Source organism: Akebia trifoliata, chromosome 2 (assembly GCF_017979445.1).
Source record: "Akebia trifoliata isolate Shusen 1 chromosome 2, ASM1797944v1, whole genome shotgun sequence".
Classification (NCBI taxonomy): Eukaryota; Viridiplantae; Streptophyta; class Magnoliopsida; order Ranunculales; family Lardizabalaceae; genus Akebia; species Akebia trifoliata.
Window position 1 is genome coordinate 14,196,085 of NC_141376.1, and position 15,721 is coordinate 14,211,805.

The 15,721-nt window shown below is 34.7% G+C and overlaps 1 protein-coding gene across 1 annotated transcript; it reads right to left on the reverse strand.

Annotated features, from left to right (window-relative positions):
* Positions 1-116: 116 nt before the first annotated feature.
* On the reverse strand, positions 117-5,169 carry LOC147409706 (Leucine-rich receptor-like protein kinase family protein). Its single transcript, XM_086431693.1, has 2 exons — positions 1,711-5,169; positions 117-700 (listed from the first exon to the last, which is right to left on the reverse strand). The coding sequence occupies exons 1-2, from the start codon at positions 4,553-4,555 to the stop codon at positions 318-320; spliced, it is 3,228 nt and encodes a 1,075-aa protein (XP_086287819.1). The 5' UTR covers positions 4,556-5,169; the 3' UTR covers positions 117-317.
* Positions 5,170-15,721: the final 10,552 nt, after the last annotated feature.

The window sequence follows — 15,721 nt, forward strand, 5'->3', positions numbered from 1 at the left end:
AGGACGGACCTCCCTTAGAACTCAAATGCCCAGTGTCAAGTCCCTCTCAAAGAACACCAACCACATAATCAACAAGAAGGAAATTAATAAGAGAAATTAAAAAAAAAAACTAAAAATATGAAAATAAAGTAAATCAAATCACCTAATTGTTTTGAACTGTACAACAAACCAACACCACCATCAATACCAAACAACACAACCCAAAGCCCCCATCACCCATTTCCCTTTATAACAGCTCTCTCTTTTTCTCTTGGGAAAGAAAGAAAATCCTTCATTGAGACATAATTCCTAGAAATTAAAACTAAGAAAAGAATCATTCAGCTTTGGTTTGATGACTGCTTTATGAGAGGTTGAGAAGTCTTCCCCCATTCTTCAGGTGGGCTCTTCACCTCCACTAACAATGCCACCACTTCCTTCATAGTGGGTCGCTCCGATGGGGCCGAGTTCACACAAAACATAGCAATTCCTAGTGTTTGGAGCATTTCTTGCACCATCTGATCGGGTAGACCACGTAGCTTTGAATCTAATACGGTTATAGCAGGCTCAAAGCTCCCCATTTTCTTCTTCACCCATTCAACTATGTGGAGCCCATCACCAATTTGGGGCTCAACAGCACTTCGACCACTGAGAATCTCCAACAAGACCACCCCATAGCTATAGACATCGCTCTTCTCTGTTATGTTCATAGTATACCCATACTCTGTAAAGACAATAGAATTGAAATTACACCAAATATTTAAGAAATTCAATCAATTATGAATTACTACATTGCCAAAAGAGAAAATTAAACAGGTCAAGTAATGGGTAATTGGGAATATATATATATATATATATTAATTATATATATATAAGGTGTACTCTCTAAAAGAGCATAGTTGTTATTGTTAACCAATCAACTACCCCAAAAGACCGATCTGTTGGAGATGGGGAGCACTATGAATATAAGAGAGTCACGGGGCTTAACTGGGGTATATATATATATATATATTAATTATATATATATAAGGTGTACTCTCTAAAAGAGCATAGTTGTTATTGTTAACCAATCAACTACCCCAAAAGACCGATCTGTTGGAGATGGGGAGCACTCTGAATATAAGAGAGTCACGGGGCTTAACTGGGGTATGAGACACCCGAGAGTGGAGGAAAATATACACTCAAATACTCCCCCTCACCCATAAGGGTGGAAAGAATCAAACCCATGACCTATACGAACCTAATGCTCTGATACCATATTAACCAACCAACTACTCCAAAAGATCGATCTATTGGAGAGGGGGAGAACTACGAATATAAGAGGGTCACGGAGCTTAACTGGGGTATGATACACCCGAGAGTGGAGGAAAATACACTCGATAGTTTTAAGTTATAGCTTATAAGCATTGGTGAGACCACCATTTTCTGTTATGAAGTCATTGGACACATTGGGTAATATAGTTTTCTGACCAAGAAAATCAAAACTGCAGACAGCCGCAAATCTATGCAGCAAAATAAGAAAAGAGACACCAATGTTGAGATTAGAACAATCGAGAAGATAATGTGCACCAAATCTATCCTATAAATTTTCAAAGTCTAGCACTAAAGTAACACAAAAAGAATTGAAAGAGTTCATATTTTTAAGAAAAACGAAAGTTTTGCCAACAATGTGCATAAGCATTTAAAATAGAAATCAATGTAAAGAAATGGAAGATCGGGTAAGCTTGAGCTTACCTGGTGCAATATACCCATAAGACCCAGCAACTCTGGACATGACAAGGTGATAATTCGGAGAGTTCATAAGCTTTGCCAGTCCGAAATCCGCCAAATAAGCCTCGAACTTGGAATCCAAAAGTATATTGTTGCACTTAACATCCCTATGAAGAATCGCTGGCACACAATCATGATGAAGATAAGAGAGGCCCTGCGCGGACCCAACAGCAATCTTGTACCTGGTTTCCCAATCCAGGTTTCGATTCCCCTCCAACAGTTGTTGTAGGTTTCCATTCGAGATATAGTTATAGAGAAGAAGCTTAATGCACTTATTCGAACAGTAACCCAAGAGTTTCACAATGTTCCGATGACGAATGTGTCCAAGAATTTGAATTTCTGAGGCAAAAGCATCCACGGGTTCTTCTTCCCTCTTTGTTTTCCAAAGTTTCTTAACTGCAATCAATTCCCCGTTAGGCATCTCGGCCTTATAGACAATCCCCGAACACCCTTTCCCAATCACATTCTCGTCTTTCAAGCAATCCAATATGTTCTCAATTGTGAAATTGAGCTTCTGAAATGGGGTGAATGTCCATGGATACGAGAAATCTTCGGCCCCTGACAAGGAAATCAATGAACCCGAGGAATTCTCCGCCATGTACCTTCTGTTCCGAGCAATAAGAATCCAAGATGCAAGAACCGCCATTGTTAAGGACGTAACAGTCACGGAGATTAAAGCTACCGTTTTGGCGGATTTTAGTCCGCTTTTTTGAATTATACCCGAAGAACAAGTAAACCCATCAAGGGATTCGCAGAGTTTTGGATTCTGGAGGTAAGAATTTGAACTTAGACTCCTGAAAAACCGAGTTATCGGGATAGGACCCGAGAAGTTGTTGTAGGAGATATTCAGGGAAGTTAGACTTGTTAATAGACCCAAAACTTCAATGCCTCCATAAAGCATATTACGAGAAAGATCAAGCGATTGTAACTGTGCCAAACCCGACATTGCTTCGGGAATTTCACCTGTGAAAGAATTGGAGCTTAAGTCCAAACTAATCGTCAAGCTCGTAAGATATCCGATTTCAGGAGGGATTTCACCGGAGAAACCGTTGAAACTCAAATCAAGTAGAGTTAACTTCTGCAAATTCCGAATCGATACTGGAATGGACCCCGTAAGTAAATTATTGTTAAGAATGAGCTTGTTCAAGTAACTGAAATTCTCGAAACTCCGAGGAATTTCACCCGTGAAGCCATTTCTGCTAAGATCGAGCTGCTCTAAATTAACAAGCTCCCCTAACTGAGATGGGATTTCTCCAGTTATGTGGTTGTTGTGCACGTCCAAAAGCTCGAGAACTGTAATGTTAGCTATCTCGGCGGGGAGATTATCACTGAAGTGATTTGTGTACAAGTCAAGGAACACGAGGTTCTGCAATTCGCCTATCTCCTTTGGAATCTGTCCAGATAACTGATTCTCTCCAAGCCTTAATCGGACTAGAGATTGACATTTTGAAATGTTCCTAGGCAACTCACCTGATAACGAATTCCCGAGAAGAAGAAGCTTACTTAGCTTATTCAAATTGAAAATTTCTTCGGGGATTGAACCTGTAAGTTTGTTTCTTGAAAGATCGAGAGCGTAAAGTTCGGATATGTTACCAAATGAAGACGGTATGGTTCCCGATACCAAATTACCCCACAAGAAGAAACTTTGCAAGAATTTCAAATCACCAAGCTGTGATGGAATCGGACCCGATAACTGATTCTTATCTAGCTGAAGAGCAGTTAGACTCGTACAATTGCTCAATTCCCATGGAATCGAACCCGTGAGAGAATTATCGGACAGATGAAGCTGTTCTAGACCCAATAGTTTCCCCAAGTCACCAGGGATTTCACCCGAAATGTCGTTAGCCGAGGCATCGAGAACAACCAACGACGAACAATTTGAAATATTGGCGGGTATAGGTCCCGTAATCAAATTTCCCCATAAAAGCAAGCTTGTAAGCTTCTCCAACTTACCTAATTCAGGCGGGATTGAACCCGTAATCTTGTTCATGTGCAAATACAAATTTCTGAGCTCTGAACATAAACCCAACTCAGGCGGAATCAAACCCGATACTTCAGTATCGTAAAGTGCCAATGTTTGAAGATTAATTAGATTTCCAAATGTAGGTGGAATCACACCAGAGAGGGAAGTAGCCGCCGCGCCGAATGTGGTGAGATTGGTAAGTAATCCTAATTGGGATGGAATCTCACCAATCACATATGGGTTCCCCCCAATTCTGAACTCTTGTAAAGAAACCAAAGAGCCCAATTGAGACGGAATCGACCCATTCAGGAGATTATCTTGAAGACAGAGGACTTGAAGCACTGAGAGGTTAGCGAGTTGTTGCGGAATTCGACCCGATAGACGATTTGAATTCAAGAAGAGAAATTGAAGTGATGTGAGTGTGCCAAACTGCGGTGGAATAGGACCTGAGAGAGAATTAGACGATAAGTCGAGAAGGTGAAGATGGGTTAATAGGCCAAAAGATGAAGGTATGGGACCTGAGATATTGGTGGTGGAGAGATTGAGAAGTTGTAGAGATGAGAGTGAAGAGAGCTGTGGAGGGATTGAAGAGAGGTTAAGAAATGCGTTTGGGAGAGAGAGTGAGATAACTCTGTCTTGGGGAGAACATGTTACGCCTTGCCATGAACATGGGGTTGAGTGTGATGGGTTCCATGAAGAGAGAATAGATGAAGATGAAGTTGAAGATGGATCAGTAGATGTTAGAAGAGAGAGAAGGGCTTGTCCATCTGGAGAGAGTGAGGAGACTAAAGAGGTGACGAAGTTCAAGAAAAAGAAGAAAAGCAAGAAATGGGTTGTGTTCTCCATTTGAGAGCTTGTTGTGGATGTGTTAGTGAAGAGTAGTTAACAAATGTGGTCGATGTGGTGGTGATGGTGGTTAAGATGTCAAAAGTCTTCTCTAAGGGACAACACCCATGTGAGAGAAATATGAATATATGGGTATTTGGTAGTGGTGGCGGTGCTTAAAGTTCACACAAGTGTTGAAACATACATGTGAGCATAAAGTGTTTGTGAAGATATATGGGTTTGAAGAAGATAGTAGTGAAAATGGTCACCTTTATTACCTCAAGAGTTTTTGCTAGTGTGATAGCAGTGGTGATGATGGTGGTTGTGGTGAAGCCTTAGACCCAAGTTGTTCTTATTAGTGGTGAAGATAGGTTCAAATTTTCACCAAAAAATTTGGTTTAGGATTTGCATTCTAAGAGGATGAAGTGGTGGTGCTGGTGCTGGTGGAGCTTTACACCCAAGTTCTTAAGATGGTTTACTCCACAAATAGTGGTGAAGATGGGTTCAAATGTTCACCAAAAAATTAGGGTTAGGGTTTCCATTCTAAGAGGAGGAGAAGGTGATGGTGTGGGTTTTGAGCTCTTTGGTTCAAACTTTCAAGCTTACTCTGTTCTTTCATGAAGATCATTTGTAAGTTTGTAACACTTAAATACCAGAGTATGAACAGTTCAGTGACAATCAGTATGGTAGGACTGATGTTAAAGAACATGCATTTATTTTGTCTGTCATACACGTGTCAAAGATCTAAAGGAATGGGTACCCACAACACCTCCATCTTACTAAGTAGATTTAAATAATAAAGAATTATTTGTAATGTAAAATATTTTGCATGAACTACTCAAATATTCTCTTTCAATAATTCCAAATGATCAAGATTTGTCAAGAGAATTACCACTAACACCAATTTTCACTTTAAAAACACCAGACTATATGAAAAAAGAGCTGATATTGACACACCAACTTTTGCTAATGCCACACCAATTCCTAGGTAAATCAGCTCTCATATGAAAATAACCATAAAAATCAGGGTGCCAATAGAATCTCTCATTTTCAATCAAGTTTAATTAAAGGAATTTTATAGGTATAAATTTTTCACTAGAATCTCTTATATCTCAATTGTTTCCTTGATGTGGGGTTGAGCTTAGTTTTTCCATGGAAAACTCATTAAACCCTCGATTGAGATGATGAGAATTTCTAAGCAAAATGAATCCCTAGAAATTACAAAAAAGTTAGGAAATCGATATTTTTGTTCACATCTAAACCGTGTTTGAAGGTGAGCCTCAACCCTAAGTTGGGGCTGGAAAGGATTTTTTTTTTTTTTTTTAATTAATTATAAAATTTCTAGTTTAAAGATCAACCAAATAATTATAATTTTTGGGGTATTTTAGAATCATACCCTCCTAAAATTGGTGGTATTAGGTTTACCCCCTTGCAAAATCCAAGACTAGGCTTACCCCCTTGACCGGAAGTCAACATTGTGTTTTCTTATCGATTTGACACTGAATTTAGATTTTTTTTTAATTTTTTAAATGCTTTATAAATACTTAAATTATTAAATTAAATTTTGAAAAAATATCAAAATTTTATTGTTAAATCATCAAGAAAAAATAATGTTGACTTACTATCAATTTCGAGCAAATGTGATAAACTGATTCATAATCAAACTTTCTAAAGTTGGTGGACTTTTTCAAAATTTCCATAAGTAGGACTGATTGGCTAATAAGTTGAAATCAATTCACTTGGAGATCACCGAGTCCAAGATGACCGCTTGAGTCAACTCAACTCGTCCGATTTTTAAAACCATGCTCATGTGTAGGATCCACAAAATATACTTAGGTAAAAGATATGATAGCTTCCCACCATTCTCAGATCTTATCTTCTCAAATGAGGTTTTAGTTCATCTAGAGTATAAAAAGACTAAATTCTCCCTCATCCACCTCTTATTTGATGCAATCTTAACCTCTACCAGAAGTCCAGAAGGGCAATTTAGTAACTGAACTCATGTAGGTCAGACTTTCAGGCATGACCAATGTCAAGTGGGTCAGATTCCGGGAAGTGGGTCATATAATATCCAAATTAAAGATTCTGAAGGGTGGAGAGATGGCAGAGAGGTGCATAGGGAATTGGAGATTTTGATGATATGGGAGTGAGGCAACTTAGGAGAATGTGAAAGTAAAAGGGTTGGAGTAGGCAACCACTTCAATGTCTTTTCTTTGTATTATACACATTAATACATAAACTAATATATGTTATAACGTGATCTCACAATTAATAAAAGGATTAGGGCTTGGAAGGGTAAAATGGGAAAATTAAAAAAGATTAGTTTTTTTTTTTTTTTACTATGTGAGGTGATTTGGGTTACCGAGGAAGAAATAGTGGGTGTGTTTTGGGAGTAGGGAAGGAAATATAAATAGAGTGGAAATATTGTTAAGGGCACAGTTTACAATTAGGGTTTTGATGAGAGGGTTTCATTTAGGGTTTTAGGTTTTGACTGTATTCTACTCATACACACACATAGACTTGTTTGTTAATATATACCTTGGAATTTGAAAATCAACTAGATAGGATCAAACCCTTTATTAATGGTTTTTAAAATTCTCTCTATATGGGTTTTTATTGGGCCCATACATTCAAAATATACCTAAAATATGGCCCAATAAAATTCTTATTGGTTTATTTGAATGTGTTTTTCTTCTTTGGATTCCACATTAGGGTTTCTTATAGTACAATTTGTTGCGGTTCGAAATCCCAATTATTGGTGGTTTAACGATTTGTGTGAGTGTGAATAAGGTTAAATGCATTGGAGTTTGGATTGGTCAAGTTGATTTAGGACCAATCCAATGAGGATCAGAACCATCCTCGAACTCGAACCAATACGATCGATTCAGATCATGTTCTTGTTCATGTCAGATTGGTTTTGCATAAAACTTGAATATTTGGATCTAAACCCAATATGATAGCAATAGGATGAGGTTTGAATTGTATCAAATCTGGTTTGATATTATATATACAAAATATAAATAAAATCATATATTTAACAAATATATCAAATTTTACATATTTTTATTGGATTGAGTTCTATCAAATCATCCAAAAACAATTCTATACATAATAAAATGGATCCTCATCGGAACCAAAATCCTCTATTTAGATCGGATATAGAGTCTGATCCAATCCATTGGCAACACTAATAGCATGTATGGACTATGGATACACTTAAATTGAGTTACATGATGTGACTTTGATTTCTATCTAAAATGCATAGACTTAATTGAGTTAATAAAGTGATTTCGACTTCTATCTAAACCAAGTCAACAGCCATTTAGTCATAAATAAATAAAAAAGGTCAATAACTATTTTAATTAACATTACATTGACAATGGACAACATGATCAACTAGTGACCGGTCAATTGGTCGATCATATTTATTTGATCATCAAGATTAAATGCATATCCTGGTCCTCATTAGGTTTAGAGGTGGTCGGTATTATTAAGAAGAACCGTACTAGCCTTACTAACTTAGTAAGCTTTTAATCCTTACTAAGGATTGTTGAGCTCACCTTTTGACATCGATGGATACATCATTCGATGACCCAAGGCTGTGAGGACAAAATCCTATGGGGAAAAAAATCAAAAGAAAGTGAACTTTCATCGTTGAAATTTAATTCTAAATTTGGGAGTTTCGAGAAAGTTTGGTAACTATTTATTTTCAAAACCTTGGATCAAGTTCAAATATATATATGACAACTTTCTAGACAACGTTTTGTCTTATATGGTTAAAAAGTTTCGGAATGGGCTGATTTTTTTAGAGGATGATCTCTAGGTGAGGAAATCATTCTCACAAAAAATCAGTTGATTCTAAAATTGCTAACCCTATGAAAAATGGTTACAAAGTAATGGTAAAAATGAACAGTCCACGATTCTTTGTAAATTGGGACTAGCAATTGGGCTGATTTTTTGTAAGGATGGTCCCCTCATTATAAAGATTGCCTCACAAAAAATTAGCCCATTGTGAAACTTTTTGCCCATATAAGACAAAACATGTTGTCTAGAATGTTCTCTACGGAACCTGACCCATATATATATTATGAGTTTTTCCATGAAATCTAGAGGATTGTGATGTTGGATTGTCAATGTGGTAATCCATTTGAGCTCAACGACCCTTAGTAAGATTTGAAATCTTACTAAATAAAGAAAGTGTTTTTCTATTAAGAACAATGCACCTCAGTTTGTCTTCACGTTTCTCCATCACATAATGAGAATTGAAGTAAATTCTAAGTTGAGTAATTTCTATAGGCAAAGGATTTTTATTTCAACTAATATGAGAATAAAACGAAGAAAAAAAAAGGGGAAGGGGGGGGGGGGGGGTTTTGCAAAAAAGCAACATATGAGTTGTTTTGACTATGATTTGAATTAATCATAGACTTTAATGAGTTTCATATGTCTCAGGTAGATTAGTTAATATTGGACCACAAAAACTTTAATGAGTGACATATGTCCATTGATACATGTGATAATATGTTATATCATATATATGAAAAAGGTTATCTGAATTGAAGGAACCTATATTGCCTATACATGGACTAAGATCATCATTCACAGGGGTGGAGTAAGGAATTTTTTGTTGTGAGGGCAAACTATAGTTAATGGTACACTTGAAGAGCTTGAAGATGAAATTGTTTTGGAGAGAAATTTGAAAGTTTTTTTTTATTAGAAGTTGAAGAAAATGATATTAAGATTATTTCCAATTAGTTTATGAGAGAAGGTTCAATCAAGAGGCAATTTCATCTTCAAAAAATTGAAGGGGGGATTGGAGGGAGGTGAGTAGGTGGGGGCAAAAAAGGAGGGAGATGGGGGAGTGAGGGAAAATAAGGTGCCTAATTAGTTGAAAATAAGGGGTATCTCAAAGTTTTGTGGCGGCAAGTGCCCTACAACCTCCTTACTAGCTCCGCCCCTGATCATTTAGACCACATGGAGTGCAACGTTGACCCAAAGAGACCTCATACTTCTAGGGTACGTACTTTAGATTAGATGTTAAAATATATATATATATATATATATATATATATATATATATAACGTCCACTTAATTCCAGATCATGTAGAGTGCAACGTTGGTCTAATAAGTCCTCATATCTTTAGGGTATATGGTTTAGATTAGATGTTTTAAAAAAATTCTTTTGCCTAGTTAAAAGACTTTGAAAATTAACGTTTAGTTAATTCCCAAATTTTAATATGTGTGTGAGTGTGTGTTATGGGGAGTGGGAGGTAATTTCTTTGAGAGCCTTCTACCTTGTCCTAAGTAGTTTCTTGAGGATGTCGGTTGATTTCCTATAAATACATTCTAAAACTCAAAAGACTTTTAAAACTAACGTCCACTTAATTCCAGATCATGTAGAGTGCAATGTAGGTCAAATAAGTCCTCATATCTTTAGGGTATATGGTTTAGATTAGATGTTTTAAAAAAAATTCTTTTGCCTAGTTAAAGGACTTTGAAAATTAACGTTTACTTAATTCCCAAATTTAAATATGTGTGTGAGTGTGTGTTATGAGGGGTGGGAGGTAATTTCTTTGAGAGCCTTCTACTTTGCCCTAAGTAGTTTCTTAAGGATGTCGGTTGATTTCCTATAAATACATTCTAAAACTCAAATCAGTAAGAAATTTGATAGAGTAGCAATGAAACTTTGCAAAAAAAATGTATACCTTGTGTAGACATGGGATTTTTGTTTTCGAATATCACTACTATTTGAATTTGGAGTCAACACCATTTTGTTTTAAAATAAAGTATAAATAGGCACCCGAAAGATAGTTTTGAAAAATCATTTTTATTTGTAGAGACTCTCGTACGGATAAGAGACATTGATCTACCTAAGATCTAGATGATGGGGTTCATATTAACCATATTCCTTTCACCATAGGTGATAACCTTTAAAAATAACCATTTTTCATTTTTATAAATTTTAAGAAAAAAATGGATAGAAAAAAAAAATTTGTACCCTCAAACTTAGAGAGATTTTGTTTTGAGCCTAAATCATGAGGGTCACCTCATTATGAGAGGGACCTTATTACCGTCTTGGCCTCAAACACTTACATTTTTATGGAGGTAAATTTTAAAAAAATTAAAAATTAAAAATTAAAAAATAAATAAGTGAAAGGGGGAGATTAGGAGAGGGTTGGAGAGGGGGAAGAGGGGGAAATTATTTCCTACACTCACCTTGAAGTTTGGACTTATCTTTCTTTTTCTTCTTTTCTTTTTCTTAAGTTCTTGATAAAAATATTTATGTCAATTCCTTTTTTTTTTTTTTTTTAAGAAGAAAGTGAGAGAAATTAAGTATGAAGATAAGTAGAGACATGAGTAGAGCTTTAAATTTTTTAGGGGTTGAAACTTGAAAGAAGAGGTTCAAGCATTGGTGGATTTGTGAGCGGCATGGGTTTTTATAGATCTTTTAAAGATTTTTTTAGGGGTAGAATGGGGGTGAAAATAGTAAATGATGGTAAATGACTTGGGATTTGTGAATGAGATGTAGGAAATTTGTGGTAATGAAAGGTAAACTTGGTAAAAGGATTTGAAATGGATTACTTGACCCATATGGGTTGGATCTCTCAACCCACATGAGTTGAGTGTTACGTGAGGTTAAAGAGTGTGCATATTTGTTAGAAGAATGATTATATAAGGAGGGTATGTATTTTGATTTTGGGAGGATGAATAATATGGTGACACATGGCAAAAGGGTATGGAGGTGTATGGGTTAAGTGAGTTGATTAAAGAGAAGGGGTAGTATGAAAATGATTTGTAGAGTGTTTTGAAGAGAATGTGATGAGATTAGGTGGTTGCATGTAGTATGATGTGAGAATAGTGATGGGGTAATGAAAGAAATTTATTTTGGGAAGTTGGTTGTGAGGGTAACATGTGTCTCTCTTAATGATCATTGATTTTTTGTGATAATTAATTAAGATTGTGGATATAAGTATGATTTTGAGTCTTAGTAGAGGTTTGATTTAGGGTGAGCCTTTTTTATATGTCGGACTTAGGATTTGTGAGATTTTAAATAGACCTTGAACTTAGAGGTTTTAGGTTTTTAGGGAATTTTAGGAGAGAGTTAGAATGATGATAGGTTGAGAAGATAATGGGGTTTAAGAATTAAGTAAGCTTTATTGTATGTCTATAGGATTATTGAGTCTTATGAATTTTGATTTGAACAAAAATGATAAATTTTGAAGATTTTGGGCCCTTAAGCCCGTAGACGATTTTTTTTTATATATAAAAATACATCCTTTTTAGCTCTTTTCGAGTGGGGCTCATTCAAATTGGGATGTCTACACCTTGATTTATGGAGTTGTTCTTATTTATAGGTATTTGTGAGCTAGGAACGGCTACTCCTAAAGTAGTTGGGATGGGTTCGACAAGAAGGAGAGCTAATCCATCGACTCAATTAGTTGGTTATTCGATATACTTCAATAGTCAAAGCATTGAAATGCATCCCTTTAGGACATTTTATCCATTAAAAAATATCAGATTCTTCACTGAAATCGAATAGGTTTGGGTTGCCGATCATGTCTCTATGTGTTAGATGAGAGACACTAAGTTTTATAGGACCTACAAGAGGCAACATATGGAGTGCGCCTAGTTGATCTACGAGCATTGTTGTGTAGTAGTGCAGTTGTTTCTTACTAGGGGTGTAGAAGCAAATGTTGTGTGCTTTTTTTTTTGTTGAAAAAGATGAGGGACCAGAAAGTGAACATCCTATAATTGACCTCATTTGTTATGGACTATTCATTTAAACTATTGGTCGGCATGCAATGACTCATGAGAAAACACATGATCCCAAGCGGGTAACACAATGTGAAAAAAGCCAAAATTTGACAGGCCTGGGTTGTCAAATTTCATAAAATTCGACGGACAAAGGGGTCGAATTGGTGTCGAATTTTTCATTGTCAAAAAAAAAAAAAATTTTGACGGGCTGAAATTATCAAATTAATGAAGGATGGGAGAAATTCGACAGCCCTAAGCTATCAAATTTACGAATATCTTGAATTTCGATGGTCCTAGACCATCAAAATTCAGTTTCTAAAATTCATAGGCCTTGGCCCATCAATTTTTTCTATCGAATTTTCCAGTTTTCACGTAGTGTAAGCTCAAAAGAGATTTATATTTTATGTGTCTTGATAACATACATCTCAAGAGTGTTTATCTAGAGGATAAATCTCAAATGTTGGCTTTTGTATTTAGATGGTTGGGATCACATCTTTTTTCCATTAAATCATTCTTCATGAGTCATCCGAATTTGACCTTAATCTATAAACTACGTGTTTGCTATTGTAATAAGATGGTGGAGCAAAGTGGTTTGACACCAAGATTTGGAAGAAATAAAATGTCTGCACGTTTGCTTTTAACTATATTATTATCAGAGTTAACTTGTCAAAACAAATAAAATCCAATCCCACAATTCTTAGAATCACGATAGTTTTTAACTTTTCAAAATTACAAAAATATCATTTTTATTATGTTGTCTACAAAATCACCTCAAGTAGTATTTTGAATTACAAATAGACTATTATAATATAAAATTAGAATATCTAATTAAATTTTTTAAAATAAACTATACAAAATTTAAATATGCATAAATACTAATTTTTATAATACATGCATGCTTCTTTAAACTTGCCACTTACTGGACAGTAATAATAAAATGAATTATTTTTAGTTTTGTGAGAAAGTTCATTTTGTTGAAAATGACTTATGTATAGTTGGATTGTTTAAAAGTATATTTGTGTGAACCTTACAATTGAGGGCATAAGAAGGAATTAAGAGTCCACTTGGATACAGATGAAAAAGTAACTGTTTTTTTACTTAGAAAGTTAAAAAATTAAAATAAAAAAAAACTCATTTTAGAAAATTAATTTTAAAAATTAAAAATCTTAACCTTCTAAAAAGCGAAAGAAAATTACTTTCTATTTTCTAAAAATTACTTTTTTCTAATTATTTTCTACTTTCTATCCAAACAAGCTCTTAAGTATCAACTAACCTTGTATGATAGAGAGTATATCAAATCCAATTTGAATTTAGATGTCGAAACCCTATAATGATTTCTTCAAATAAATTATAGGATTGGATCCAAAATCAAATCTGACCATTGTGAGTTCAATAATCTTAGATCTACCAAGATCCAATCCAAATCAAATTCATTGACTTTCTAATTTGTAACAAATATATATAGAGTCATTGTCAACTATTTATTTACAAATGACAAATAAGATCAATGGGTTTGCATTTCTTAAGGTAAAAGGATCATTAACTCATGCATTAATATCCAACATCCTACTTGGCTAAGTAAAACTTAAGATACATATGGTCCTCACAGCATCATCTCATGTGATTATATAACGTAACATTGTAACATAACGTAGTATGTCCGCTAATAGACTAATATTACAGCCCATATTCCATTATTTTAGTCTTATATAGCAACGAAATAAGTATTATATCATGAAATAATGATGGTAGTCATCCCTAATGCCTCACTTATATTAAAAAACAATGCAGACATACAAGTTATTTTATATTAAAAAGGTTGAAAATTGACCCTTTGAAGTGTGGTCGGGGGTCCTCAGTCCCCTGGTGACGATGTTTAAAAAATAACAAAAAGGAAAAAAATAGTTAAAGAATATCTCAAGGCGCCCTTAAATTAAATATAACTGGAATCTCAATTTAAAAGGTTTAATCCTATATTACCTTAATTTGGGTTCTTGGTTTGCCACTCAAGAGCAAACCTAGTTGACAATGGCAGGCAAGAATAATTCATTTTTAGGTTCACTTAGATTTACTAATTCGATTCATTTGTACACATATATTTAATTAAGCATGCAAGTTACAAACACAACTGTATATTTAGAAAGAAAGGAAGATGAATAGGCATAATCAAATTTCTCAAAAAATGATTGTATCTCCATTATCTGAGTTAATATTGAACCCATTGACGAAATTTCGAGCTCTAACGTCACTATCCATGCAAAAGTACTAAAGAGTTACAATGAAGAGTAACGAGAACCAATAAAACCGCCAAATAGTCATAGCTAAGTGAGCACAATGACATAAAATAGTACTTCATAATCATTGAATAGAAAAATCTATATACATATCAAGATATGTGAAGAGGTAATCACAAGACATGACGTCACATCACGTGTGCAGATGACAAGTATGATATAACTAAGAAAGCAAGTAGTTATATAAGGATCCACAATAAATTTATAATAGAGATCTCATGAGTACAAAATATCTCTTTTTAACTTGATCATCAAAGTAAATTCAAGGGAGGTTATCGAAGAATCGCAAAATAGAAAAGTGATTCAATCCAAACCATTCTTTGTTCTAGATTTTGACCATACACTCTTTGGTGCAATATTTCTTTGATCCTTAATTTGTTCATCAGATTTTTTTATTTTTTATGCTTTCATAATAAATAAATAAAACCTTCTAAAATCCAATCCGTTTCGATACACATACACATTTGTCTATCTATAATTAGTTTTTATTACAAAAAGAGTGAGGAAGAATATATTGATATGTAACCCGAGGTCGATAAGTACGATTAGTGGTCATTTATTAGTAGGTGGAGATGGATTTTGAAATCACGTCGTGTGTACACACACTCACAAGCTTTAACCAAATTAATAACTACCATATAGTGTGGTATTCTTTTAAGCCCACTAACTCATACTTATTTGTCACAATTTTTGATAGAGTTATAAATCAAAAATCGACATCATCGCTGATTCTTAGCGATTCAATTTGAAATTTTTATGGTGGAATCGTGGAAGTTTCATCAAACCTTGACAATGATTAGAAATGTTCAAATTCAATGGGTAGTCTACATATAGGTTTGCTAAGTAGGGGGGATTGTGTATCAATCATCATGTCTTTTAGTGCCTCCTTTCTTATTATTATTATTATTATATTCTTTTTTTAAAATATAGTCTTTTGTTTTATTTCATTAATTCATGGAGCCCCACACCCCAAATTAAACATTTTCTTCTGTCACCACGTTTACTTGGATTCTCTGAACCTATCTCATTAAATTAACTCCAATGTACATAAGAAAGCGAAAAGACAGAGATATAGATCAGTCCCTTGAGCTTGAGCCGTATCCCTATTAAATATCATATTTTAACTTGTATGGTCTCCTT

Coding starts and splice junctions, on each gene's coding strand:
- LOC147409706 (XM_086431693.1), bottom strand. CDS start 4,555: ATGGAGAACACAACCCATTTCTTGCTTTTCTTCTTTTTCTTGAACTTC. Junction 701..1,710: donor TTATGGGTATATTGCACCAG/GTAAGCTCAAGC, acceptor TTGTCTTTACAG/AGTATGGGTATACTATGAAC.